Below are 25,812 nucleotides of genomic sequence, written 5' to 3' on the forward strand. Positions count from 1 at the left end.
ATAATCCGTTTCATTATTTGGCCGCGGCAATCGGCCTGAAAAGACTCGAAGGCGTGAGGCAGCATAATGGTGTGGCGGTGCCTCCTCATTTCGCACAATATGCTCCACAGCGACCTTTTGTATCTCAGGTGGGTTGAGATCACTGGGGCTTAGATTTGTGCATGAACTCACCGTCACTGGTGGTATTCTCGGATGTTGCTCTTTGGTCAAGTTTTGTATCTCTGGAGCTGAGCGTAGTGCAGCACCCTGAATAGTGGTATCAGGAGCAGTTCTAGATTGCATTGCACCTTGCGGTAATGATGCCGAGCTGAAATTAGGTGCCTGACTTCCCTCATGATGACTCCTGTCCACAGGGGCATTTTCTACTGTGGCTGCAACTGTAGAGCTCAACTTAGTTAGTTCATCTTGCAAAAGAAACTGAAATGACTTCCCTGTTAACTTAGTAATGTTTTGCAACTCAGACATGTAACTCTCAGTAGCACTATGGCTAACCACAGGTGTATAGACACTAGCAAGTGCACACACGTGGAAAGTCACATCAGGCCGTGTGGGGCTTTTGTATTTAAATGGCAACAAAGGAGCAAGCGTTTGCAGCGCGGTACCAAAAGTGAATTCAACAATTGCATTGTTATGGAACTCTGAGTTCGGTTCATCTATACGCAGGACACGGTTAATAGAACCATGAGTCTCTAGATAGCTCTGTACTTCATTGTCCACCTCAGTCCAGGTTAACCCTTCAACCATGACAGAGTTAGGGATTTTTACCAGCTCACGTGTCACTATTTCCATGTCACCAATTTGGCAAATTACTGTTAAAATGACTGAAGATAAGAATTTTTGCCCAAAAAGGAGAAAAAAAATGAAAACAAAGCATCAATAGTCTGCCACCTGCTCCTGGCTGGCTCGCCAATTTTCTGTAACACCCCTTTCAACACTTGGGATACAGATTTAAATGGTTACCTGTGTGTTGGGCCAATAGCTGAGGTTCGACTACTGGAGCAGAGTGTATGACTAATGAAACGCTCTGAGAACTTGGTTTGATCAATTTGTATTCGCAATTAAAGAATCTCGCATACATACATTGAAGACAATAACAGTACATGAAAGGAAAAATTGGGCCCAAGTCACGGAAAATAATAAACAAAACACACACAACCCCGGGGGATTTGACTCAGTCTCTCTCTCGTGTCAGCCGACACCCTTAAGTGTGAGTCCAGCAATGAGGATTCTCCTTGCAGGATGTGCAAAGGAGGAATGAAGTGCAAATCTGTCCTACCACTTAAGTAGAGTTTGTACAGTTCACGGTTCGTCCAAAGAATTTAGTTCTCTTCTTAAAACAATCATCTCAAGGATCCTGGAGGGGTGGCTCGCCATCTTTGGACTGGATCATAACTGAACTTTACTCCCAAGTTAAAAAACCTGACCTGTATAACACAGTCAGAATAACATTCAAAAATCTATATTTAGTCATTTATACATATATTATTTCTTATGTTTCGTTCATACATACTAACAAATTTGCATTTTACCTTTCCAGTATACAGAAAGAACGACAGAATATTCCAAAACATAGACAATGATAACTTCTTACCAAAGTAACCAATAAAATGGGCTCTCCTAGAGCTTCAAAATGGCGATGGTGAAGCGTTGTAGCACAACTACAAAGAAACATAACCCCATTTTCTTTAAACTGTATTCACCTCACAATGAACACAATTAAGGATTGATATAGGAACATATCAACATCTACAGCATACATATAGCTTACAATCTCTACATGCATCGTCATAGGAAGCTAACAAACTCTAACATACAGTTTAATCCTTACAATCATACATGTACAGCCACATGGCTATTAGCAATAGCCGCTATAGCCGCTAGCATGTCGTCGTTAGTGGCTTAAACTCACAATATTCTTGTTCACAACAAATTAACTCACCCAGAAGAATCCAAGCAGTTACAAACTCCTTTCTGGTTAACGACAATTTCCAGATAGTTTATTTCCACCGTACAATCTGACTGAATAAAAGCAACCACGCTTTCCACTTGGAAAAAACTGACTTTTCTTCCTTTCCCTCTCTCCTGATATCCGTAGCTGATACGCAGTGAACGGCAGGAGGCGGTACTTCCCCCTGTACACTTCAAGGACCATCAGGACATTATAGACATCTTCTATTTTATTAATTCTCAACAAAATAATTTAACTTAATAAAACCTAACAGTGAACTCAAAATACTAACATCACTCATAACACACCAAAACCCTTAGTAACTCTCCAGGGTTACAAATAGTAATTAATAAGTAGTAATTTTCAGTAACGAGTTAGATTACTCCGCGATTGACCCGAGTTCAATGGTGTTCTCTTGTTGCCCGATACACCGATCGGCGCAGGAGGATCTAAAGCTAAAAAAATAATAAAAATGAATGATATTTAATCGTGATTAATCAAAATTAATCCACAGTAACAGTAAAGTGATGCATCTAATTAAACATTTTAATTGTTTGACAGCACTAATAAATATTATGTATTGGTGTATACTAACCCAATAGTATATAGGTTTTTTTAAAAGTTGTATCTCACAGGAGAGAATCTGTGTTAAAAGACTGAAGAAAACTATTCAAATTCTCTTTGAATTTAAGTATTTAACATTCTTTCTGTTTATTCTGCATTTACTTCATTATATTGCATAAATGTCTGTTACTAGCTTAAATATAAAGTTGAAAAAATGTAATTGCAACCAGGCTATTGATCAAGTAATTGCGATTAATCGTGATTAATTAAAGAAAATTGTGAGATCAATTAGTTAATTTTTTTAATCTATTGACAGCACTAGTAGAAATATAAAATAGTGGGTGAAGTCTGCTGGCATTTAAGTCATATGGTCGACTACATGAAGAGGAAACACAATCAATAACTCATAATTTGAACATTACTGGCAGCATCTATGGCTCATGTGAAACTTGAAAGCAGGATTTCAGCTCTGATTTATGCGAAAGGATGATTTCTCACATGTCTTAGACCATCACCAGGATTTGGTTTGTTATTTGCTTGGCGTCTGCGCTGTTGGCTACTAGTTGGGGAAAGATTGCAAAGTTGTGACGTGAAAGAGCAGCTAATAAATTGTAATGGAGAGACGGAACAGACCAAATGATTCAGCCGTGCGGGGGTGAGCACCGCCTGAGCTGCAGCACAAAGAAGCAGAAAACAAATTCCAAATGATTCTGCCAGTAACGCAGAGAGGCAATTCAGCAGAACTATCTTTAGCCTGCGAGAGGCTTACTGTACAGTTTTGCTACTGTAAACATGTTGAGTGTGTGTGTGTGTGTGTGTGTGTGTGTGTGTGTGTGTGTGTGTGTGTGTGTGCACATGTGTGTGTTTCCATGAATGCCTCATTTCTTTCTTTCTTTTTTTGTTCCCGACCATTCAGCAGTCACAGCCCTCCTCTGTGCAACAACCGAGCCTCGAATTATAATTAAGGTGATACCTGTGGGGGTGTTTGTGTGTGTGTGTGTGTGTGTGTGTGTGTGTGTGTGTGTGTGTGTGTGTGTGTGTGTGTGTGTGTTTTAGAGGGAGGTAGGAGAGGGTGGAAAAGAGAAATTGCTGCATAATTGTGTGCAGAAAATGTGTGCTTTTGTGTATGAGTTGATAGCTTAGAGATATGGAAGGAGGGAAAGTGAACACTCATGTGCAGATTGCCTTTTCAAAACTCTGTGTGTGTGTGTGTGTGTGTGTGTGTGTGTGTGTGTGTGTGTGTGTGTGTGTGTGTGTGTGTGTGTGTGTGTGTGTGTGTGTTAACCACCCAAATGTGACTTAGGAGGACCACACTGTTATTGGGGGACTCCGTCAAAGTTTGCTTCATGGTGACATCACTCTGGTTTTAGGAGGGGTCTTCTCGTATGTCTTGACAGTTTGACCTACAGCATGCAGAACTGACTGCATGTGCTTTGTTTCTATGTTGAAATTTTTTGAAACTCAGGCTTGAACATTAAGATAGATAGTACTATACAACTTCTTAACTTGTTTTAGGCACTTTTTACTGCTTTAGTGCATGGGCTCTCTCTGGCTGTGTACTCTGGCTTCTTCCCACAGTCCAAAGATGTAGCTTATGGGGTTAGGTTAACTGGTGATTCAAAACTGCCCTTTGGTGTGAATGCAAATGCTTGTCCTTCCATGTTAGACTGGTGATCTGTCCAGGTTGTACTGCCCTATGGTAGCTGGTATAGGCCCCAAAACTGCTACCCCACAATCCTGATAAGGATAAGTGGAAGAGGATGGATGATTGCAAAGGAATCAGTTGTTAACTATTGTAGCCAGAAGAAAACATTTCTTGAGTGGAAAGCCCCCCCCCCCCCCCACACACACACACACACACACGCAAATTAAAAACAGAAGCACAGGCCTGCCCAGTACAGTTGCAAGAAGAGCACTTGGTCTAATCTTTGTGCCATCTTTTCTTTGTTGCAGGATCTTGATGAAGAAATGCCTCAGCAAGGCTCAGAAGCCATGCATTCTTCTTCAGTGCAAGATTTTGAAGAGGTAACATTGACCTAGGACAGATTTTAATGAATGTTTCTCATGCACGATGTGTACCTTACGCTATTTGCCGATAGTGAAATGGTTTATTCATCCTCTTGAGTGATGCATTTTTAGTAACTGTCAGATTACTGTTCTTTTGTCTTCATTCTCTATCTGTTACACACGAAGACTGAGACCAGCCAGATTCAGAAGACTGTGAGCTGCCTAAAGCCGCAACCAAACAGCTTTCCAAACAATGATCTGGACCTGAAACATCCAGAGCCTGAAAGGGTAAATATAATCCAGTGTACCACTTAATGAACTAATAATTTAATCTATCATCATTCTTTATGGATGCTGTGTGTGTGTGTGTTTGGCAGTCACCTGGGTGTGATGTGATTTACATGGACCGTGGCTTGTAGGTCCTTTTCATTGTTTCAAAGTGCAAGTCTGGATAACATCTGAGTGTGTGTGTGTGTGTGTGTGTGTGTGTGTGTGTGTGTGTGTGTGTGTGTGTGTGTGTGTGTGTGTGTGTGTTAACCACCCAAATGTGACTTAGGAGGACCACACTGTTATTGGGGGACTCCGTCAAAGTTTGCTTCATGGTGACATCACTCTGGTTTTAGGAGGGGTCTTCTCGTATTTCTTGACAGTTTGACCTACAGCATGCAGAACTGACTGCATGTGCTTTGTTTCTATGTGGTTTGAAACTCAGGCTTGAACATTAAGATAGATAGTACTATACAACTTGTTTTAGGCACTTTTTACTGCTGGTAGTGCATGGGCTCTCTCGCTGTGTACTCTGGCTTCTTCCCACAGTCCAAAGATGTAGCTTATGGGGTTAGGTTAACTGGTGATTCAAAACTGCCCTTTGGTGTGAATGCAAATGCTTGTCCTTCCATGTTAGACTGGTGATCTGTCCAGGTTGTACTGCCCTATGGTAGCTGGTATAGGCCCCAAAACTGCTACCCCACAATCCTGATAAGGATAAGTGGAAGAGGATGGATGATTGCAAAGGAATCAGTTGTTAATTATTGTAGCCAGTATTTTTTTCAGAAGAAAACATTTCTTGAGTGGAAAGGCCCCCCCCCCCCCCACACACACACACACACACACACATGCAAATTAAAAACAGAAGCACAGGCCTGCCCAGTACAGTTGCAAGAAGAGCACTTGGTCTAATCTTTGTGCCATCTTTTCTTTGTTGCAGGATCTTGATGAAGAAATGCCTCAGCAAGGCTCAGAAGCCATGCATTCTTCTTCAGTGCAAGATTTTGAAGAGGTAACATTGACCTAGGACAGATTTTAATGAATGTTTCTCATGCACGATGTGTACCTTACGCTATTTGCCGATAGTGAAATGGTCTATTCATCCTCTTGAGTGATGCATTTTTAGTAACTGTCAGATTACTGTTCTTTTGTCTTCATTCTCTATCTGTTACACACGAAGACTGAGACCAGCCAGATTCAGAAGACTGAGCTGCCTAAAGCCGCAACCAAACAGCTTTCCAAACAATGATCTGGACCTGAAACATCCAGAGCCTGAAAGGGTAAATATAATCCAGTGTACCACTTAATGAACTAATAATTTAATCTATCATCATTCTTTATGGATGCTGTGTGTGTGTGTGTGTGTGTGTGTGTTTGGCAGTCACCTGGGTGTGATGTGATTTACATGGACGAAGTTTATTAGTTGATATCTGCAACTGAATTGAAAACACACCTTTCCAACTGTCCAAAACAAATAAATGTTGCAATATTTTGCTAACAGTGTCACAATCATCGTCTGGTGTGCACAACAATATCATCTTTGGACAAGTGCATTCAGTGTGTGGGACCGGTTTCCTCCCTCAAGTGGCTTGGCTATAAGTGCAAAGGTGAGACATTTAGTGAATAGGTACAGTGTATAGTAAAAAGCATTAATAGAGTTCAACAAGTTAAGACTAGCTGAAATGAACACTGCTCCCTTTTTAATTAATGGGTGGTCACGTCTAATTAAAGAAATGCAGTATTACCTCATTGGTGCAGGACCTTGTAAAAATGGTATACTTGGGATTGTCCTCAATTCCCCATTCCATAACATAAACTGCTCAAAATAATAAAGGGAACACTTAAACAATGCGATGTTACTCCAAGTCAGTCACACTTCTGTGAAATCAAACTGTTCACTTAGGAAGTAACACTGACAACCAGTTTCACATGCTGTTTTGCAAATAGAGTAGACAACAAGTGGAAATTATAGTCAATTCACCATAATAAAGGACTGGTTCTGCAGGTGGTGACCACAGACCACTTCTCAGCACCTATGCTTTCTGGCTGATGTTATGGTCACTTTTGAATGCTGGCGGTGATTTCATTTTAGTGGTAGCATGAGACAGTCTACAACCCACACAAGGGGCTCAGGTAGTGCAGCTCATCTAGCGTAGCACATCAATGTGAGCTGTGGCAAGAAGGTTTGCTGTGTCTGTTAGTGTAGTGTCCAGAGCATGGAGGTGCTACCTGGATGTGGAGTAGGCCATAGGAGGGCAACAACCCAGCAGCAGGACCGCTACCTCCACCTTTGTGCAAGGAGGAACAAGAGGAGCCCTGCAAAATGACCTCAAACAGGCCACAAATGTGCATCTGTCTGCTCAAATGGTCAGAAACTGACTTCATGAGGGTGGCTTGAGGGTCCAGCATCCACAGGTGGGGATTGAGCTTGCAGTCCAACACCATGCAGGATGTTTGGCATTTGCCAGAAAACACAAAGTTTGGCAACTTCAGCACGGGCACCCTATGCTCCTCACAGCTGAAAGGAGGTTCAAACTGAGCACGTGACAGTCTGGAGATGCCGTGGGGAACGTTCTGCTGCCTGCAACATCCTCCAGCATGATCATATTGGCAGTGGGTCAGTAATGGTGAGGGGTGGCATTTCTGTGCCTGCCAGAGAGCCTGACTGTCATTGGGTAACAAGATGAGGTCCTCGGACCCTTTGTGAGACCACATGCTGGTGCATTTGGCCCTGGGGTCCACCTAATGCGAGACGACACTGGGCTTCATGTGGCTGGAGTATGTCAGCAGTTCCTCCATGACAAAGGCATTGATGCTATGGACTGGCCCGCCTGTTCCCCAGACCTGAATCCAATTGAGCACATCTGGGACATCATGTCTCACTCCATCCACCACAAACTGTCCAGGGGTTGGCAGATGCTTTAGTCCAGGTCTTGGAGGAGATCCTTCAGGAGACCATCCGCCACCTCATCCCGAGCATGCCCAGGCATTGTAGGGAAGTCGTACAGGCATCTGGAGGCCACACACATTCAACTACACACTTTCATGCCACTCAACTACCTAAAGAACAAAGTATTTAATAAGAATAATTCCTTCATTCACATCTGGGATGTCCTTTTTTTTTGGGGGGGGGGGGGGGGGGGGGATTAGCAGTGTATGTGTAGTCATTAAAATATCCTTAATGTGAACAGTTTTTTTTTTTTTTTTTTTTTTTTTTTTTTTCAGCATTTGACATTACTGCAATGCTTTGACAAAAAACTACTTCACTTAAATAGAACTGCAAAGCTAAATTAAGTCTATCAAAATGTGTTTCAGTTTGTTTAGGGGTCTGGCACAAATCTTGCCTTGCAAAATTGGCAAATCAGAATTGCCACCAGTCAACACAGGTGTGTATCCCATTCATATTTGGCTTGACTTTTTTTCAGTTTATTTTTTACCTGTCTAAAGTATTGATCAATTAAAAAAACTTTTGTTCTTACATTCCAGAAAGAAGAAATTTCTGAATATTCAGGGGAGGATGGATTGCCACATTCAGTTCTGGATCAAATATCAAGCGATGATGATGGCAACCACAGCATATCAGAAGAAGAATATGTGCCAGATTCAGAGTCATATGATGAAGATTCAGATGAAGACATCTCATTATTGCCAAGCACATCAAAAGGTCTGCTATGCCAAGATGACATCTCCAAAGCGCATGAACAATCAGATTCAACGAATTTAATCCACAACTTGACAAAGGACAAGCCACAAGATAAAAGTGAGCTTTGCGAAACTGAATCAGAAAAAATGACTTTGTAAAAGAAATTACTGCTATTTTTATGGCAAACCACAAGCTAAAATTTCCCGCCACCTGAAAACGCACAAAACGGCTCCTGATGTTGTGCATGCATTTTCCCTGCCTAGAGACTCAAACGAGCGTAAAAGTCTGTTAGAGAAATTGAGAAATAAGGGAAATTTTAAGCATAATGCTGCAGTTTTGCATGGTGGAGTGGGACCACTGAAAGTGAAGAGAAGACCCAAGATTAAAGCAGTAGAGGGAAAGTTTGCTCATTGCTTTTATTGTCAAGGGATGTATGTTCGCAAGGATCTTTGGAGACATGTCCGCAGATGTCCTAACAAACCAAAAGATGACACGGATAAAGAACCTGGAAGAACCAAAGTACTCGGCCTGGCTTTAACTCTGGAGTCTCAGTGTTATCCGCAGGTGTCAAGTGGAGTCTGGAAGGTTCTTGCTGTTATGAAACAAGATGAGATTGCCTCAGCTGTGCGAAATGACTTTACTGTTATTCAGTTTGCCCAGTCCCTCTACAATAAACATGGACAAGACCCTACAAAGTATGATTATATACGACAGAAGCTTCGTGAAGCGGGACGTTTGTTGTTGTGTCTGCGCACAGAATTCTCAGTGCATAACATGGAAGAAGCTATTAAGCCTGCTAATTTCCAGAGAGTTGTGCAAGCAGTAAAGAAAGTTTCAGGTTTTGATGAAGAGACACTGTCATACAAAACTCCAAGCCTTGCGCTGAAACTGGGACATACACTGCATAAAATGTCTGACATTATCCATTGTCGTGCCCTCATGACAGAGGATGAAGCCCTAATCAAATCCACTGATGCGTTCAAGAAGTTGTATGTCTCCAAATGGTCTGAGATGGTGTCTCACCGTGCCTTGAACACATTGAGTGAGGCAAAGTTTAACAAGCCATCAACATTGCCCTTTACAGAAGATGTTCGGATTCTCCATCACTACCTTCAAAAATCTGCAGAAAGTGCCTTTTGCAGCTTGGAGAACGAAGCCACAGCTCAGAATTATGCCCAACTTGCACAAGTTACACTCTCACAAATCATTGTGTTCAACCGAAGACGTTCTGGAGAGGTTTCAAAGATGCGCCTCAAAAGTTTTCTTGAAAGAGACAAAACAGCACTCCACACAGATGTTGCCATGGGGCTCTCAGAAATGGAACAGAGACTCTGTAACTATTTCTGTAGAATAGAAATAATGGGAAAAAGGGACAGAAATGTTCCAGTTCTGCTAACACCAAGCATGCTGGATGCTCTGTCACTACTGGTTAGTAGGAGGCCTGACTGTGGTATTTGTGCCACTAATATCTACCTCTTTGCAAGACCCCGATCAATGAGTCATTACAGAGGAATGGACTCCTTGCGTGTTCATGCACACCAGTGTGGAGCAAAGCAGCCTGAGTATCTAAGATCGACACAGCTCAGAAAACATGTTGCCACACTCTCACAAGTCCTTAATTTGAAAAACAACGAACTTGATCAGGTTGCAGATTTCCTGGGTCATGATATCCGCGTTCACCGCGAATTCTACAGATTACCAGTTCCCACAACACAGCTGGCCAAGATTTCCAAACTGCTTTTAACACTGGAAAAAGGACAACTTTCCCAGATCCAGGGGAAATCACTGGATGAGATCAAAATAGAAGGTTTGTATTGAAAGGAGCAAATATTAGGGCAGTAGTTGAATATTATGCTTTATCAACAGAATTAAAACCTAAAAGCACAGACCATTCTGTTAAATGTCCATGATTTAAGGTTCTTGAAGTCTATTGTTTCATCACTTTGCAACATTTGGCAAACTGCAGAGTGGTGGCCTTAAATAGTAAAACTATGTACTATAATTTCCAGTATTTGTTCTGTATTTTGTCATATCTCGTTGTTAATGTGAGGTTTTTGGGGGGTTTGTGTTTGGTTTTTTGGGGGGTTTTTCCCACAATTTCTCAGATGAAATTGCATTAAGTGATGCTGAAACAAAGGACAGTGAGAGTGAATCAGATGATGATGACACAGCACTCACAATGTTGGCGTGTGGCACCAGTGAGCCTGTACATGCAGTAGCTGATTCCACAAACACAGCGCAGCTCCAAGACACTGTAGATTGTGGTAAGTTACCACTAGCTTGGTTTCTGTGGATAAAATGTTTGTTACAAATATTAAAACTTAATCAAATTGTGTAATCAGCAGATGAAGGACCACTCACAATGCCTGCAGCAAGTGAGACTGCTGCTCCCTCTGAAGGTAAGGGGTGCAGTTGGTTCTCTAAGCTTATTATTGTTTCATCACTTTGCAACATATGGCAAACTGCAGAGTGGTGGCAAAAAGTCACTTGGATGAGTGACAAAATGTTTCTCCCACTGAAAACGCTACGTCCAGATTAACAGAATCAACGTTTTGGGATTTACTTACCTGGATGATTGAGCATGCATCAAGAGACTTTTATTCAACTTTTTATTCAGTCTTTTATTCACAGCGGAACACTAAATGTCTCATTTTAGAAATTTGATAAATTTTCAAAGAGAATTTTAGCTCGTTTTGATATTGATGGTAGCAACACATTTCAGAAGTTAGTACAGGGTAGCATCCATTCTTTTAACCACCAAATGTTTTTTGTTTTTTTTGTTTGGTTTTTTGTTTGTTTTAACTACTACTACTTTATATATCTTCCAGAGAAAAATGCTGCTCAATCCCACAATTCCCGAAGAGCTCCCAAAAACATGTGGTCCAAGGCTGAGGTTGCTGCAGTGATGAGGCATTTTAAAGACCACATAAACGAAGGGAAACTAGCCACCAAAAATGAATGCAGTCATTGCAAATTGGTAGAAGATCCGGTGTTGGCAGGAAGAACAGTTCAAAACATACGAGATTTTGTAAGAAACAGAGGATTAACTGCAAAAAGGCAGAAAAAAATGAACTAAAATAACTGTTTAGCCAGATGTGGTTTTACATCTTGGTCAGATTGCCAATTGTTGTTAACACTGATGTTCTGTTTAAAGAAAAAAAAAAGTTCTTGTTAATTACAGAAGTAGTTTGTATTTCATAATTTTTACATTTAATTTATTTAGGGTTTTTTTTTGACAGGTTATATTTAAAATAAAAAATTATAAATGCATATTTTCTCCCCTTAATATTTACCTTTAGACTATTAAAATTCATTTTAAATGTTTTTAATTTTTCTGTTTTCTATATTTTTATATTTCTGTGGGAAGCATGGGCATTTTTGTCCATAGATTTCTTTTTTTATTTATGGTTAAAATTAATGTTCAGATCCAAGAACACTAATAAAATGATGTTCCAGTAATCCTGTGTCCTGTCAGATGTGTATTCATGGTAATGATGAGCTATTTAAATATTACATCATTGTCCCTTTAAAGACCCAATATTGTTTTTTTTGGACCTCATAAAACACATTGTTGTCAAGTGGACAATGTCTCCAGAAAACACAATAGAGTCTGGTTGATGTGTATCAGTGTATCTAGACTTCTATAGGGAGTGTATGAGGTCTGAAGTGACCCAAATTTTTTTCAGATTTTTTCGAACACTTTAACCTCGCTCCCTTGGCTCTAAGTCCTTTGAAAATGGTAGTCCACTTAAACCACCACCGGGCGGATTGACGTAGTATAGTCCCTCCATACCACATAGACCCGTGTGTGTGTGTGTGTGTGTGTGTGTGTGTGTGTGTGTGTGTGTGTGTGTGTGTGTGTTGTTGTTTGTGTGTATGTGTGTTGGCATCGCAGCATAGGGAAATCCATCATCGTCAGGCTTCTATTGATGTGAATGTCGGACTCGGTGAGGACCAATCACACTGAGACGTTCCACAAAGCACTCACTGTAATTAGGCACACACACACACACACACACACACACATATACACAAACGTGAACTGTATCCAGAATTTTGAACAATGTGCGCATGTACAAAATTGTTCAAATACACACACATAAGCAGGTCCTGGGTACACAGCAGTGACATCATTCATGTCAGAGTGAGTCAGAGTAGTTCGTCATTTTAACTAAAATAAACTCAGAGCTGCATCCAAAGTCACTCTCTGCTTGTTATTTAGAAGCATTCTGTTCACCTTCCAGCTCTCCTTTTTTGTTTTAAAAAATGTTTTGTGATATATTCATAACCTGTAGGTCGTCTCTGATATCATCAAACAGGTCTGATCAAAAGGTTTGGAGGGTGTGTCTGTTGAGCACAAAAGGAGCAAAGCAGGATCATGCTACAGACTGTACACGAAAGATGGAAGACCTTGCTCTTACTGACAAATTGAGGGATGCTCGTATTGTAGCAGCTTGGCAGTCATGCAATAAGTCGTACCCTGCTTTATCAACCTTCTGGAAGCTGATGGAGACCGTAGTTTACAAAATGAAGCTCACGATGAATCCAGTGAGTTCTGAAATGAGCGACTGATGATGAACTCACCAGGAAAGTGTTACCGCGGAGACAAAGTGTCATTTTTCCACTGATTTTTACACAAGCAGACACAGGCATCATTGGTCAGTCTTCTGGCCAATAGAGACAAATACACGTTTCAGAAACTTCCACATTGGCAAAAAAGCTACATCCCTCTTTTGTATACAGTCACATGTGCCAGTGTTAACCTTTGAGCCAGGATTACACATCTGAGCATGATCAACATCTGGACCTGTGTTACACACGTTTCCATTCAGACTGTGATCTGGAGCTCGACTGTAACATCCTGAGGGAGTTATATCTGCAGGGCTGTGAGTCACAGAGGCCTGTGACTCCATGAATTATTTGACTAAGTGTATCATTTCATTTTCAAGGAATTTAAAAAAAAAAGTTAGGGTTAAAAATGTAAAATACTGTAAAATACTTAACTCTCACATGAGTCACCTCAAGTGCTCTGGCCAGTGTTTAGTTAGTGTCAGTCAGATCCCAGTTTATTCATATGAGCAGAGAGTACAAACATGCACACGGTTAGTTCAGTGAGAGAGTCAAAAACGAATGTGTACACTCATGTCTGCAGTTTGATTTTGTTAAATATGAACCGAATGACAGCAGAAGTGCTGCCACGTGTTTGGACAGACAGAGAGGACCAACGTGTTTATTTGGTAGTTCAATGAAAGGCTTCAGTCAGTTAAAATCTGTGTTCATGTTTGCAGTTTTGTCTTGTTATACAATATTTGAAATTAAAAAAACAAACAACACGCTACATTTTCAGAAACATTTGTAGGTGTTTTCTTGTTTGTACTATTTGAACACTAAAGTGGCTAGAAGATGCTTGTATTTTCTCTTCCTGTTGAAGAAAACGTTCAACAAAAGGGAAAATCATTTGTTTCCAAACATGCGACTGTTGTTGTGTCATTTCTCTTTACACACAGACAGAAAACTGCAAGGAAGCGACTTTTAAAGACCCCCTCTCCTGATCTTGATTGATTATTATGAATGCTCATGCTCAGTAAAAGACTTTGTGCTTTGTTCATGAGGACAGTTTTAACTGCTAACTGTTCCACTGTTCAGCATGCTCCAGACACGTCCGTTCAGTGGCTCTTCCTCATTTCTTTTTTTTCTTTTTTTTTTTTCCTTTTCTTTTTTTCGCCTGTCCCGTTTGGCTCTTTTGCCCTCAGAATTGTTGTCTAAAGGCAAAGAAAGATGCCCAACGGATTTACTTTACCAAATTGACCATCCCAGCCTTGCCGTAATGGTCCATTTGATTCACCTTTTATTGTTTATTTTATTTTCACTTGCTGAATACGGGACAGACTTGACTGAGGGAAAGAAGGGGAGAAAGAAAGAGGGAAAGAAAAAACAGCTGAGAAGAGGGACGGGGGAGAAGGGCAAAAAACAAAAACCAACAGAACGGGCAGAGAAATAAAAAATGCATATATCGATCACCTGGATCACCTGTTGAGAAAGAAAAAAGAAAGCAAGCAGAAGAGAACAAGAGTAATAGAATAAACAACATCACAATGATATATGGGAATATGACAGTAAATACTAAATATTAAACATTATTGTGCAGCACATAAGATCAACAGAACACAGTGTGCTTTGAGGTAGGAGCCAAAAAGGGTGTAGTTTGTGGGTGTGATCACCCGTGTGTACACCTGTGAGCATGGACGCGCTTGTTTTTTGTTTTTTAAAAGGTTCCTTCATGTAATGATCTGCTAGAGGGTGTGGGGGGGCCACAGCCCCGTCCTCCAGGGCATGAAGCAGGTATGGAGGAGATCAAAACTCCAGACATCCAGAGTCCCCCAGAACACAAGAGACCAAGGAAGACAGACAGAGGGGCAGCCGCGCCACTGTCCCAGAAAGAGCTGAGGAGAGTCCCAGATGAGGGCTCACTCAGCAGCCGCGGAGCAGAAGCCAGGGGGAGTTGCAGTGACGCGCCCGTGAGCTCCGCCGGCAGTCAGCTGTGCCTGAGTGACCGAGCCCCAGGCCGAGAGGCTCTTCCTCTTTTCTGACATATTGTTATTCTCTGTCTGCAGGTCAGAGCACATTCACACACTACACACTTACAGGCATCCACGACTGTTCTAAATGTTTTCCACAGTTTTAAAGTTTGTTTCTGTGCGTGTACTCACATTACTCTCACTGCGGGGGACATTATTCTTTTTGCAATTTTGATGCCAAGATAAGTCTACAGGAAATGACTGTACTCTAATATCATCTGAGGTGATGGAAACACAGTGTGTGCGTCTGCATGTGTTTAATTTAATTCATATGATTGTTGGGGTGGTCTTTGTATTATTGTAGGGTCTAAAAGTGCTTTGAGGCAGCTGTTGTTGTGATTTGAGTCGATATAATTAAACTGAATTAACAGTTCCTTACATCACAAAGGAGGTCCCATTTTTAAAAAATACCAGCAGTCAAATGAATATTAACACAGTTGACAGTCAGCTGAGAGTTTAAAAACACGATGAACTCTTTTTACTCTTGAATCAGTTCAACACGATGATGCTCCATCTCTCCAGGGGAAGTATTAGCATACGAAGCTCAATACTGAAACATACAAAATGTCTTGTGGAGCATAAAGCAAATAAAGAGGTGGAGGGAAGTGACTCATAACATCATAACATGCACAATGAGTATTTGTTTCTATGTTTTATATATTTCCTCATTTTCCTACTTTTTTTGTAATTTGAGAGTCAAATTTGCAGGAGGCAGCCGGGCTTTGCTTGTTCATGTGAGCCTTTTCCTCTGCACTGCCTACATCTGTTCGCTTTGCCCCACGGGAATACAGCTGGGCTTCAGCCTCCAAAGGACAATACGGAGAGAGGGAGGCACCGAATGACAAGACAGAGGGAGGCAGCGGGAGGATGAGGAGCTGAAGTGCATGAAGAGGAAAGAGAATAATTTCTGCTTTCATAAACTTCATCTATCCTGTACAAAGTCCCAGAAGTCAGTGTGCTAATGCTGTGGTAACTTAGATAAACACACCACAGAGCTGGATGGATGTTTGCTCAGATAAACTGAGCTCAGTGTGATTATTTTAACCAGGAGTTGGAGAAACTGGCTTTAAATGGAAAAGTGGAACAATTACAAACCCATGATGAGCAGCTGTCACTCAATTAAAGAAAAACAAATATCCTAATGAATAAAAGTCTTAAAAACACTTTAGTCATCATATGCAGAGCTACCTTCGTGCTCCTTCATGGGTAACATTCGGTGATGCTGGATGCACAAACTTCAAAGTGTTGTCATGTTGTCACGGAGCACTTGTATCGCCTGCAGAGGATGTTTGATTCCAGCTCCTCGGTTTTCAAAGCATAAACTTTTATCCTCGTGGCACCGCAGGTACAAGGATGCTTCACTTCTTCTTTGGCTCAGAGAGCAAATTGAGCCGAAAATGCTTACAACAAGAGGAACTGCTGGTCGCTACAGTTCATGCACAAGGTCCTCAAAGTTTTGACTTAATCTGCCAGATGTGCACAGGAAGGAGAACCACACTAGACAAACAATCTTACGGTTATAGATATGGCTTCAAGAAATTTTTATAATGGCTTTTAATTCATATATAGCTGCTCACAGCTCTTCTGCTGGTGCTGACCTCCTCTTAAATCCATACGAAGTGATGGTGCTGATGACTTTCACCATCATCATGACCGCTGATTTTTTCTCTAAGCTACTGCACACTTACACCACTGCATCAGAAATCATGATCACAGGGGGAGGTGATGAGGCCGACGCTGAGCAGCCTTTGGAACGTGAGCGCAAATGACATCAAAACACAACACAGCATGCAAATATTGTAAATAAGACATGGCCTTTCAGTCATCAAACAGCAGCAGTTTTCAAAGATCCTCATTATAACTTGATAATAAAACCAATAAAAAGATGGAAAAACAACGATCTCTAGTTTTTTTTAATTAAAATACAGAAAATGTTTGGGTTTTACATGACTGCCAATTAAAAGTTGTTATTTTTTTAATTTGTGAAATTATGTTAATATTGTGACTTTAGTTTTACAGTTTTTAAAAAATAGAAATCATGGTTATGTCAAGTTCATTGATAAATAGGTTGAATGACATTTTTCATTTGTCATATGCTGACAGCTGATCAACAGGTGAGATTCAGATACTCACAGTTAGTGTGAATGTCGCCCACGTCCTTTCTACTAGAACGACTTTTGTCTGTGAGAGTCACAGTGACTCGGAGAGCAGCTCATCTGGGCTGGACTGAGATTTCAGTCCACAGGATGTGATGTAACTCCTCGCTGTGCTATTTCGGATGAGCCTCAAGGAAGAAAACCTGGCCCGCATGTGGAGGGAAAAGTAGATGAGCGGGGATGTGAGCGTATATAGCATTTTTATAACTTCTGCTGTAATTTGCATTTATTCAGCTTGATGTCATTGGATAATAAAGACAGTGTGTTGAGCCTTTGTGTCATGTTTTATTATCATCTCACTGTGTTTAAGCCAAAGCAGATATTCTAAAGAGGGTAGCATGATGTTTTTCTACCATATGACTCATGGGGTATATGTTGTTTGTCGGCCTCCTATTTCATTCTGTGAGTAGCATTGACCCCTTCTGTGTTTGCAATCAGCAGCAGGTTTGCATGCAGCCCTGCAGCACAAAGTTGGCATGCTCTGACAGTGATGAGGTCAAAGTTCACTTCTCACTGTTCTGTTGTTTGTCTCCATCAAAAAGAAAAAAAATCTCACTCCTGTTCTGATTTTTAGTCTTTCAGCTGAAGGTTAATAGGTGTTCTGTGAAATGTCGGAAGTGTAAAGTGATGTGCAGAAACAAAACCGGCTAATTAGAAATCAATAAAATTAAAAATGTATTTCAGCTCATGCATGCTGCTGTTCTCTATAACAGTACCGCTTAGTATAAGGTCACATAACACAACAGGTTCATATTTATTTATTTATTTATTACATTAAATATTATCTTATTTTTCTCTTTAGGCATCTTTGCACAAGCTGTCAGTGCATTTCGGGAATGGTTTTAAGATTAAGGCATCTTCAAACTTTCTGATCTATAACTCTTCACATTCACCCAGGAGCTCAGCTGTAGTGAGAAACACATAAAAGCTGGTCATAACCACAACAGCTATGGTGAGGGCAGTGTGCCACTGCCCCCGGGTGCACGCTCAGTGAGGACCTCCTGCTGAGCTGCTGTTTGCTGAACCACGGACCTGTGCTGTTTGTGACGCTGACTGTGTGTGAAGTTCAGCTGAATCCCAGGAGTGATGGTCTGTTACGTGGTAAGTAGAAGGTGACACACTGCTGCAACAGTTAGCACTGTTGCTTCGTAGCAAGAAGAGTCGCTGGTGTCTGCCTCCTCCTCCTGCAGTTCCAGTCTGTGTGTGACCTGTCCAGGTGTACCTCAGCTCTCACTCTACAACACCTGGGATAGGCTCCAGTGTGCTAAAGAAAGCTGATATGATACTAACATGGAAACAGTTTAAAAAGTGATGGACACACATCCAGAAACTCATTTTTGTGAAACTTGACTTAATGTTTAAATATGAAACATTAAGAACAAAAGCAACACAAACAAAATGCTTTAAATGTTAACCCTTTAATAACTGATGATTGTTTCAGTTTTCTGACATGTGACGAGGTCAGTGACGTGCAGCGATGCAGTCTGACATAGAAAACCATTATAATTAATGATTATGTATGTGAACATTGGCTTCCTGCTAAATGATACCAGGCCTTTTAAATTCCAAAGCTCATGTGTTGCACAGAGGCATAGCTGAAGGTACAAACACACTATTATCACCATGTTCCACAAAAGCACAAAACATTTGCAGCTATAAAGGTCACAATAAAAACTTACAATCTGTTTTAATTAAGTCCTTATCAAGCTGTGCAATAACTTCACCCTGCAGTGTTGGAGTGTGTAAGCAAGAAAACAGCCACACAATTACCGAGCAGAGATAAGATTTGTTCCCCAGACAGTCAACAAACTGCACATTCATCCGGCTTCATATATTTATTTTTTTTAATCGTGTAGGCTTTTTTCTTCTTCCTTCCTTTGCTTTACCTTTCAGCTCTCGAGCACCTGAGGGAAATGTAATTGCACCCTCCTCTTGGCAATAATACAAGCAGACCAGGTTTATGCATAATTCATGCTGTCTAACATGGCTCGTTGGATTTTTAAATTAGAGGTCATCGCGTGTTTTGACTCTGTGGGAATAACCTGCTCCACACATGCATTTGTGTAAGTATGTGTGTGCGCATATGCACGACATATCAGTGTATTTATATGTGTTGATGTGTCCAAACTATAGTGTGTGAGTATTTATATTTTTGTGTGCGTGCTGTTTGTTATCTACCCAGTGGGATTAAAGGTTCCCTGAGACTGCACCTTGCAGCAGATGGTTCTGTGACCCGACTTCTGCCAGAGTTCGATGTTGGGTCATGTTCTGCTAATCTGAGCAGTCTGGCCAGACCAAGATTTAAATAGAATATCTAGATATATCTAAATATAGATCATCTTCTTTAATACACTTTTAATTTAAAATAACTTAACTGCGTACTATTAAGACTGCATTTCACGATCTACTGCTGTGGAGGACACTGATAATTCAGGTCCAGTTTAAAAGAGAAAAGCTCACAGCAATCATTCAGGTGTTTTATGCAAGTTGAAGGTGGATAAGACTGAACTGATATTTTTGTTCTTTCTTTTACAGCTTTTTGTATTTGCTCACTGCAGCATCAACACGGAATAAAAAGGATTTACTTCATTTTTGTGACAAAGAATTTCACGTTAAAAATACTCTCCATGTTTTCTTTTTAAGTACTTTTAAATAGAGTTAAATAACATTTAGAAACCGTCATTAACTGTTGTCATATGAACTTTTTTAATAGTGTGTGCTCAGATATGGGACTTTAAGGACAGCTTTCAATGTTTTAACATTTCCACCAGACCTTACTCAGACATGTTTGGAACCTACAAATTACAGCTCTTGATTCACTTTGATGGTAAGAAATACCTGAAAGCTTCCGCCTTTTATTTTTAAAGTTTTTTACATATTCATGTTCAAACATTGCCGCAGGTTTCAGTGTGCTAAAAAAATGGTCTGAAAGTTGGTTGATGGATAGCATTTATTCTCTGTGTCCAATCTTTGGACAATAAAGTTTTTATACAAATCATTGATGGGTGAGCAGAAGGCCCAGGTTGGTTTGAGATGGAGATGCATGTTTTCCATCTAACCCCGTGCTGTTGTTCTCCTGAGGCACACCAACCTTCACAAGCAAGACACTGTCAGACGCTTCACATATTACAACAATACAATGGATTCATGGTAAAAGGATCCAACTAACAGCATCTGGTGCATTATTTTACAGAAATATAACAGAACTGCAAATAAAAATAATACAACTTCTAATCTCCTCCTTCAATCGCTACCGTATCGTGGTGGAGGGGTTTATGTGTCCCAGGGATCCCAGGGGCTATGTTGTCTGGGGGCTTTTGCCCTCTGGTAGGGTCTCCCATGGCAAATTGGTCCGGGGTGAGGGACCAGACAAAGAGCGATTCAGAAGACCCTTATGAAAAGAATATCGAGGGAACAGTTTACCCTGCCCGGGATAGGGTTACCGGGGCCCCGCCCTGGAGCCAGGCCCGGGGAGGGTGCCCGAGGGTGAGCGTCTGGTGGCCGGGCCTTAGTCCATGGGGCCCGGCCAGGCACAGCCCGAAGAGGAGACATGGGCCCATCCTCCCACAGGCCCACCACCCACAGGAGGCACCATAGGGGTCGGGTGCATTGTGTGCCGGGTGGTGGTCAGGAGCGGAGGCCCTGGCGGACTGACCCCCGGCTGCCAAGACTGGCAATAGGGACATGGAATGTTACCTCTCTGGTGGGGAAGGAGCCTGAGTTAGTGCGTGAGGTTGAGAGGTACTGGCTAGATATAGTCGGGCTCACCTCTACGCATGGCTTGGGCTCTGGAACCAGTCTCCTGGAGAGGGGCTGGACTCTGTCTCAGTCTGGAGTTGCCCCTGGTGAGAGGCGGCGGGCTGGGGTGGGTATTCTAATATCCCCTCGGCTTGCTGCCGGTACGTTGGGGTTTTCCCGGTGGATGAGAGGGTTTGTTCCCTGCGCCTGAGGGTCGGGGAACGGGTCCTGACTGTCATCTGCACTTATGCGCTGAGTGGCAGTTCGGAGTACCCAGCCTTCTTAGAGTCCCTGGTGGGGGGTGGGGGGGGGGGGGGGGGGGGGTGGAAGGTGCTCCACCTGGAGACTCTGTTGTCCTGCTGGGAGACTTCAATGCTCACTGGGTGACGACAGCGAGACCTGGAGGGGCGTGATTGGGAGGAACGGCCTCCCTGATCTGAACCCGAGAGGTCCTCTGTTATTGGACTTCTGTGCTAATCACAGTTTGGCCATAACGAACACCCTGTTCGAACATAAGAGTGTCCATAAGTGCATGTGGCACCAGGATGCTCTAGGCCGTAGGTCGATGATCGATTTTGTAATCGTATCACCAGACCTGCGACCATATGTTCTGGACACTCGGGTAAAGAGAGGGGCTGAGCTGTCAACTGATCACCACCTGGTGGTGAGTTGGATCAGGTGGCGGGGGAGGACACTGGACAGACCTGGTGCACCTAAACGCGTAGTGAGGGTGTGCTGGGAACGTCTAGCAGTGCGCGAGATCTTCAACGCACCCCTCCGGCAGAGCTTCAACAGCATTCCGAGGGAGACTGGGGACATTGAGTCCGAATGGACCATGTTCAGCGTCTCCATTGCCGAAGCTGCTGCATTGAGCTGCGTCCGCAAGGTGTTTGGTGCCTGCCGTGGTGGTAATCTCCGAACCAAATGGTGGACATCAGAGGTGAAGGGAGCCACCAGGCTGAAGAAGGAGTCCTATCGGGCTTGGTTAGCCTGTGGGACTCCGGAGGCAGCCGACAGGTATCGACAGGCCAAGCGGAATGCGGCTCGGGCAGTGGCTGAAGCAAAAACTCGGGTGTGGGAGGAGTTCGGAGAGGCCATGGAAAAAGACTTTTGGACTGCCTCGAAGAGATTCTGGCAAACCGTCAGGCGTCTCAGAAGGGGAAAGCGGTGCTCTACCTGCACTGTGTATAGTGCTGGCGGAGCGCTGCTGACGTCGACTGAGAAAATTGTCAGGCAGTGGAAGGAATACTTCGAGGACCTCCTTAATCCCACTGACACGTCTTCCGAGGAGGAAGCAGAGTCTAGGGATGAGGGGAATGACCCGCCAATTTCTGGGGGCGAGGTCACTGAGGCAGTTAAACAACTCCTTGGTGGCAGAGCCCCTGGTGTTGATGAGGTCCGCCCCGAGTTCCTGAAGGCTCTGGACGTTGTAGGGCTGTCCTGGTTGACACGCCTCTGCAATGTTGCGTGGAGATCAGGGGCAGTACCTGTGGACTGGCAGACCGGGGTGGTGGTCCCCATCTTTAAGAAGGGGGACCGGAGGGTGTGTTCCAACTACAGAGGGATCACACTCCTCAGCCTCCCTGGGAAAGTCTATGCCAGGGTGCTGGAAAGGAGAGTTCGTCCACTAGTCGAACCTCGGATACAGGAGGAACAATGCAGTTTTCGTCCTGGTCGCGGAACACTGGACCAGCTCTTTATCCTCTCGAGGATACTTGAGGGTGCATGGGAGTTTGCCCAACCAGTCTACATGTGTTTTGTGGACTTGGAGAAGGCATTCGACCGTGTCCCTCGGGGTGTCCTGTGGGAGGTGTTGCGGGAGTATGGGGTGTCTGGCCCATTGCTACGGGCCATTCGATCCCTATACAACCATTGTAAGAGCTTGGTTCACATTGCCGGCAATAAGTCGGACTCGTTCCCGGTGGGTGATGGGCTCCGCCAGGGCTGCCCTTTGTCTCCGGTTCTGTTCATAATTTTTATGGACAGGATTTCTAGGCGCAGCCAAGTGGCGGAGGGCATTCGCTTTGGTGGCCTCAGAATCTCATCTCTGATTTTTGCGGATGATGTGGTTCTGTTGGCTTCATCGGGTGAGGGCCTCCAGCTCGCACTGGAACGGTTCGCAGCCGAGTGTGAAGCAGCGGGAATGAGGATCAGCACCTCCAAATCTGAGGCCATGGTTCTCAGCCGGAAAAGGGTGGAGTGCCCACTCCGGGTCGGGGATGAGTTCCTGCCCCAAGTGGAGGAGTTCAAGTATCTCGGGGTCTTGTTCGCGAGTGATGGGAGAAGGGAGCCGGAGATCGCCAGATGGATTGGGGGTGCAGCTGCAGTAACGCAGACGCTGCACTGGTCCGTCGTGGTGAAGAGGGAGCTGAGTGTAAAAGCGAAGCTCTCAATTTACCGGTCGATCTACGTCCCTAACCTCACCTATGGCCACGAACTGTGGGTAGTGACCGAAAGAACGAGATCGCGGATACAGGCGGCAGAAATGAGCTTCCTCCGAAGGGTGGCTGGCCTCTCCCTTAGAGATAGGGTGAGAAGTTCGGCCATCCGGGAGGGGCTCAGAGTAGAGCAGCTGCTGCTCCACATCGAAAGGAGCCAGCTGAGGTGGTTCGGGCATCTGACAAGGATGCCCCCTGGGCGCCTCCTGGGTGAGGTGTTCCAGGCATGTCCCACCGGGAGGAGGCCCCGGGGCAGACCCAGGACACGCTGGAGAGATTATATCTCTCAGCTGGCCTGGGAACGCCTTGGTGTTCCCCCGGATAAGCTGGAGGAGGTGGCTGGGGAGAGGGAGGTCTGGGCCTCTTTGCTTAGGCTGCTGCCCCCGCGACCCGGCCTCGGATAAAGCGGATGAAGATGGATGGATGGATGGATGGACAACTTCTAATATTTGTGCATAATTTGTGTTTGTGTGGCTTTCCTTTAAATAATGTGGACCTGGGTGTTTGTTGATGTGCTGCTGATAGAAAAGCAGAACTCAGGTGTGAGCATACATTTTCACGGTCTGGCTGGCAGACTGTGGGGATGTGAGGGAAAGGAGACTCTCGTCTCCCCGCTTCTTGTGAAGTCACGCAATGATCCCACGTCAGAGAGAGCTCCACCACACTCTCAAGTAGCTCCTCCGACAAGGCCTGATCAGCTGCAGCTGTGTCACGGGCTTCAGGTGTGGCCAATCACCTGCCAGGGCCACACCCACACACCTACACACATATCTACAAGCAGGGAGAACGAGGGACAGCAATACCAAAATACATATATTATAATACTAGTCCATAACTGCTTAGGGTCCCTGGGTCGCTCAGACCGAGGATCCTGACATACATGGGCTTTTTGCAGGAAATTCAACCATACAGAAAAATATTGTCAGGGCTCTGTGTGCGGGCAGGCGGAGAGGAGGATCCAAGCGCAGGACTCGAACACAGAATTGTGAATCAGAACCTTAGCTTTATTGCTGACATGAAAACCAAACGTGAAGTGACCACTGAAACCGGAGACCAGGAACACACAGGCATAATCTGAGGGTACGACGCGACACTGAGCACAGGAAAACACAGGGCTAATATACACAGGGTGGTAATCAGCGAATGGGCAACAGTAGGGAGACACAGCTGGGAGAGATCAGGGTTAACGAGACGGGGGGAACCAAGCTGCACACACTAACATAAGACAAAGACTTTCACAATAAAACAGGAAACATGAATTACTAAACAAGCATGCAGACTTTACACTGAGAGACAGAGAATGACGCATGGAACCTGAACTAAACTAAACGTGAGATATAAATGAGAACAAATCCTTAAGCACGGATAAACAGAAACAAGAAATAATAACCATCATCACTACGAGAATAAGAAAACAATCCATGAAGCAGAATTAAACCGAAATATAATAAACTCAAAATACTGGGTCCAACGGACCCAGAACCGTGACAAATATATATTGTATTCCAAACATTCAGTGTAAAATCTATATTTTAATGGAGCGTTGCAGTTCTTCCCAATCTTAGATGCGGTCTGAAGGAGTCTGTGTGTCCCTGTCAGTCAGTGTCACTGTTTAAAACTAAACTGAGCATTGTGAAGCCAGCAAACACACAAAACGTAGCATGAATGTACATCAGCCTTTATCCCTGCTCGACATGAATTCACACAGATATCAGCACAGGCACTGTTCAGTGAGTACCTCAACCCTGGATCTCACTGTCCATCCTGAAAAGTGAAACCACAACAGTGAGCATGTAGCACCGCAGGGTGCAGAGATACCTTTACGCTCACCCACAGCTTATCCTGTGCCTCAGCTCACCTGGCGAGACAGCAGGTTTTCATGCCAGGCCTACAAATTGAGTCCTGCTCTAATAATTTATTTAAACTTTCAACTTAGCATTAAGAACCCAGTAAGTGAGCACATACACACACGACAAATGAAAATAAAGGTTTTGATCTCCTGCAGTAAGGAGTCTGCTGGATCTGATGGGGCATTTTTGCTGCTATGGCGATGGACAGTCTCAGGACAGGGAAGTCCTCAATCACACTGAAAGATTTGTGCATGAAAATTATGTGAATGTATTTTTAACCCAACATGTCTCTCTACCACCAGCATCACGTCCCAAAATATAGGAATATCTTTTAGAAGAACGATGTTCATCTGCTCAGTGAAGTTCCAGAAACTAGTCATGCTCACTTTACAATCAGCCGAGTCCCTGCAGGCTGTCATATCCAGTAAGTTTTCCCTGCTTAGAAACGCAGCATCATTACTCTCTCATGTGTACAATTTGCCTATGAAACAAATAGCCACATGTCAGTGGTCATAATTGAGTTACCAGGAATAAACCAATTAAAATGTAGCACACATATTGTGATGAGCACTAACTGTGGTATACTGGTAGCCCTGCAGTGCACGCCAAATAAGAAAAAAAAG

General features: G+C 43.3%; 1 protein-coding gene across 2 annotated transcripts; it reads left to right on the forward strand.

Annotated features, from left to right (window-relative positions):
• Positions 1 to 8,646: 8,646 nt before the first annotated feature.
• LOC146677058 (uncharacterized) lies at positions 8,647 to 11,881 on the forward strand. 2 transcript variants are annotated; one of them, XM_085381029.1, is made up of 4 exons: positions 8,647 to 10,236; positions 10,535 to 10,693; positions 10,772 to 10,828; positions 11,258 to 11,881. In XM_085381029.1, exons 1-4 carry the CDS (start codon positions 8,859 to 8,861, stop codon positions 11,503 to 11,505), a joined length of 1,842 nt encoding a protein of 613 aa, XP_085237155.1. In that variant the 5' UTR covers positions 8,647 to 8,858; the 3' UTR covers positions 11,506 to 11,881. The 2 variants fall into 2 exon arrangements, with proteins under 2 accessions (XP_085237155.1, XP_085237160.1); XM_085381034.1 differs by having other exon boundaries at positions 10,775 to 10,828.
• The last annotated feature ends 13,931 nt before the right edge of the window (positions 11,882 to 25,812 follow it).

This window comes from Rhamphochromis longiceps, linkage group LG2 (assembly GCF_057381845.1).
Source record: "Rhamphochromis longiceps isolate RC_006_pf linkage group LG2, R_longiceps_female_GT1.1, whole genome shotgun sequence".
NCBI classification, from domain to species: domain Eukaryota; kingdom Metazoa; phylum Chordata; class Actinopteri; order Cichliformes; family Cichlidae; genus Rhamphochromis; species Rhamphochromis longiceps.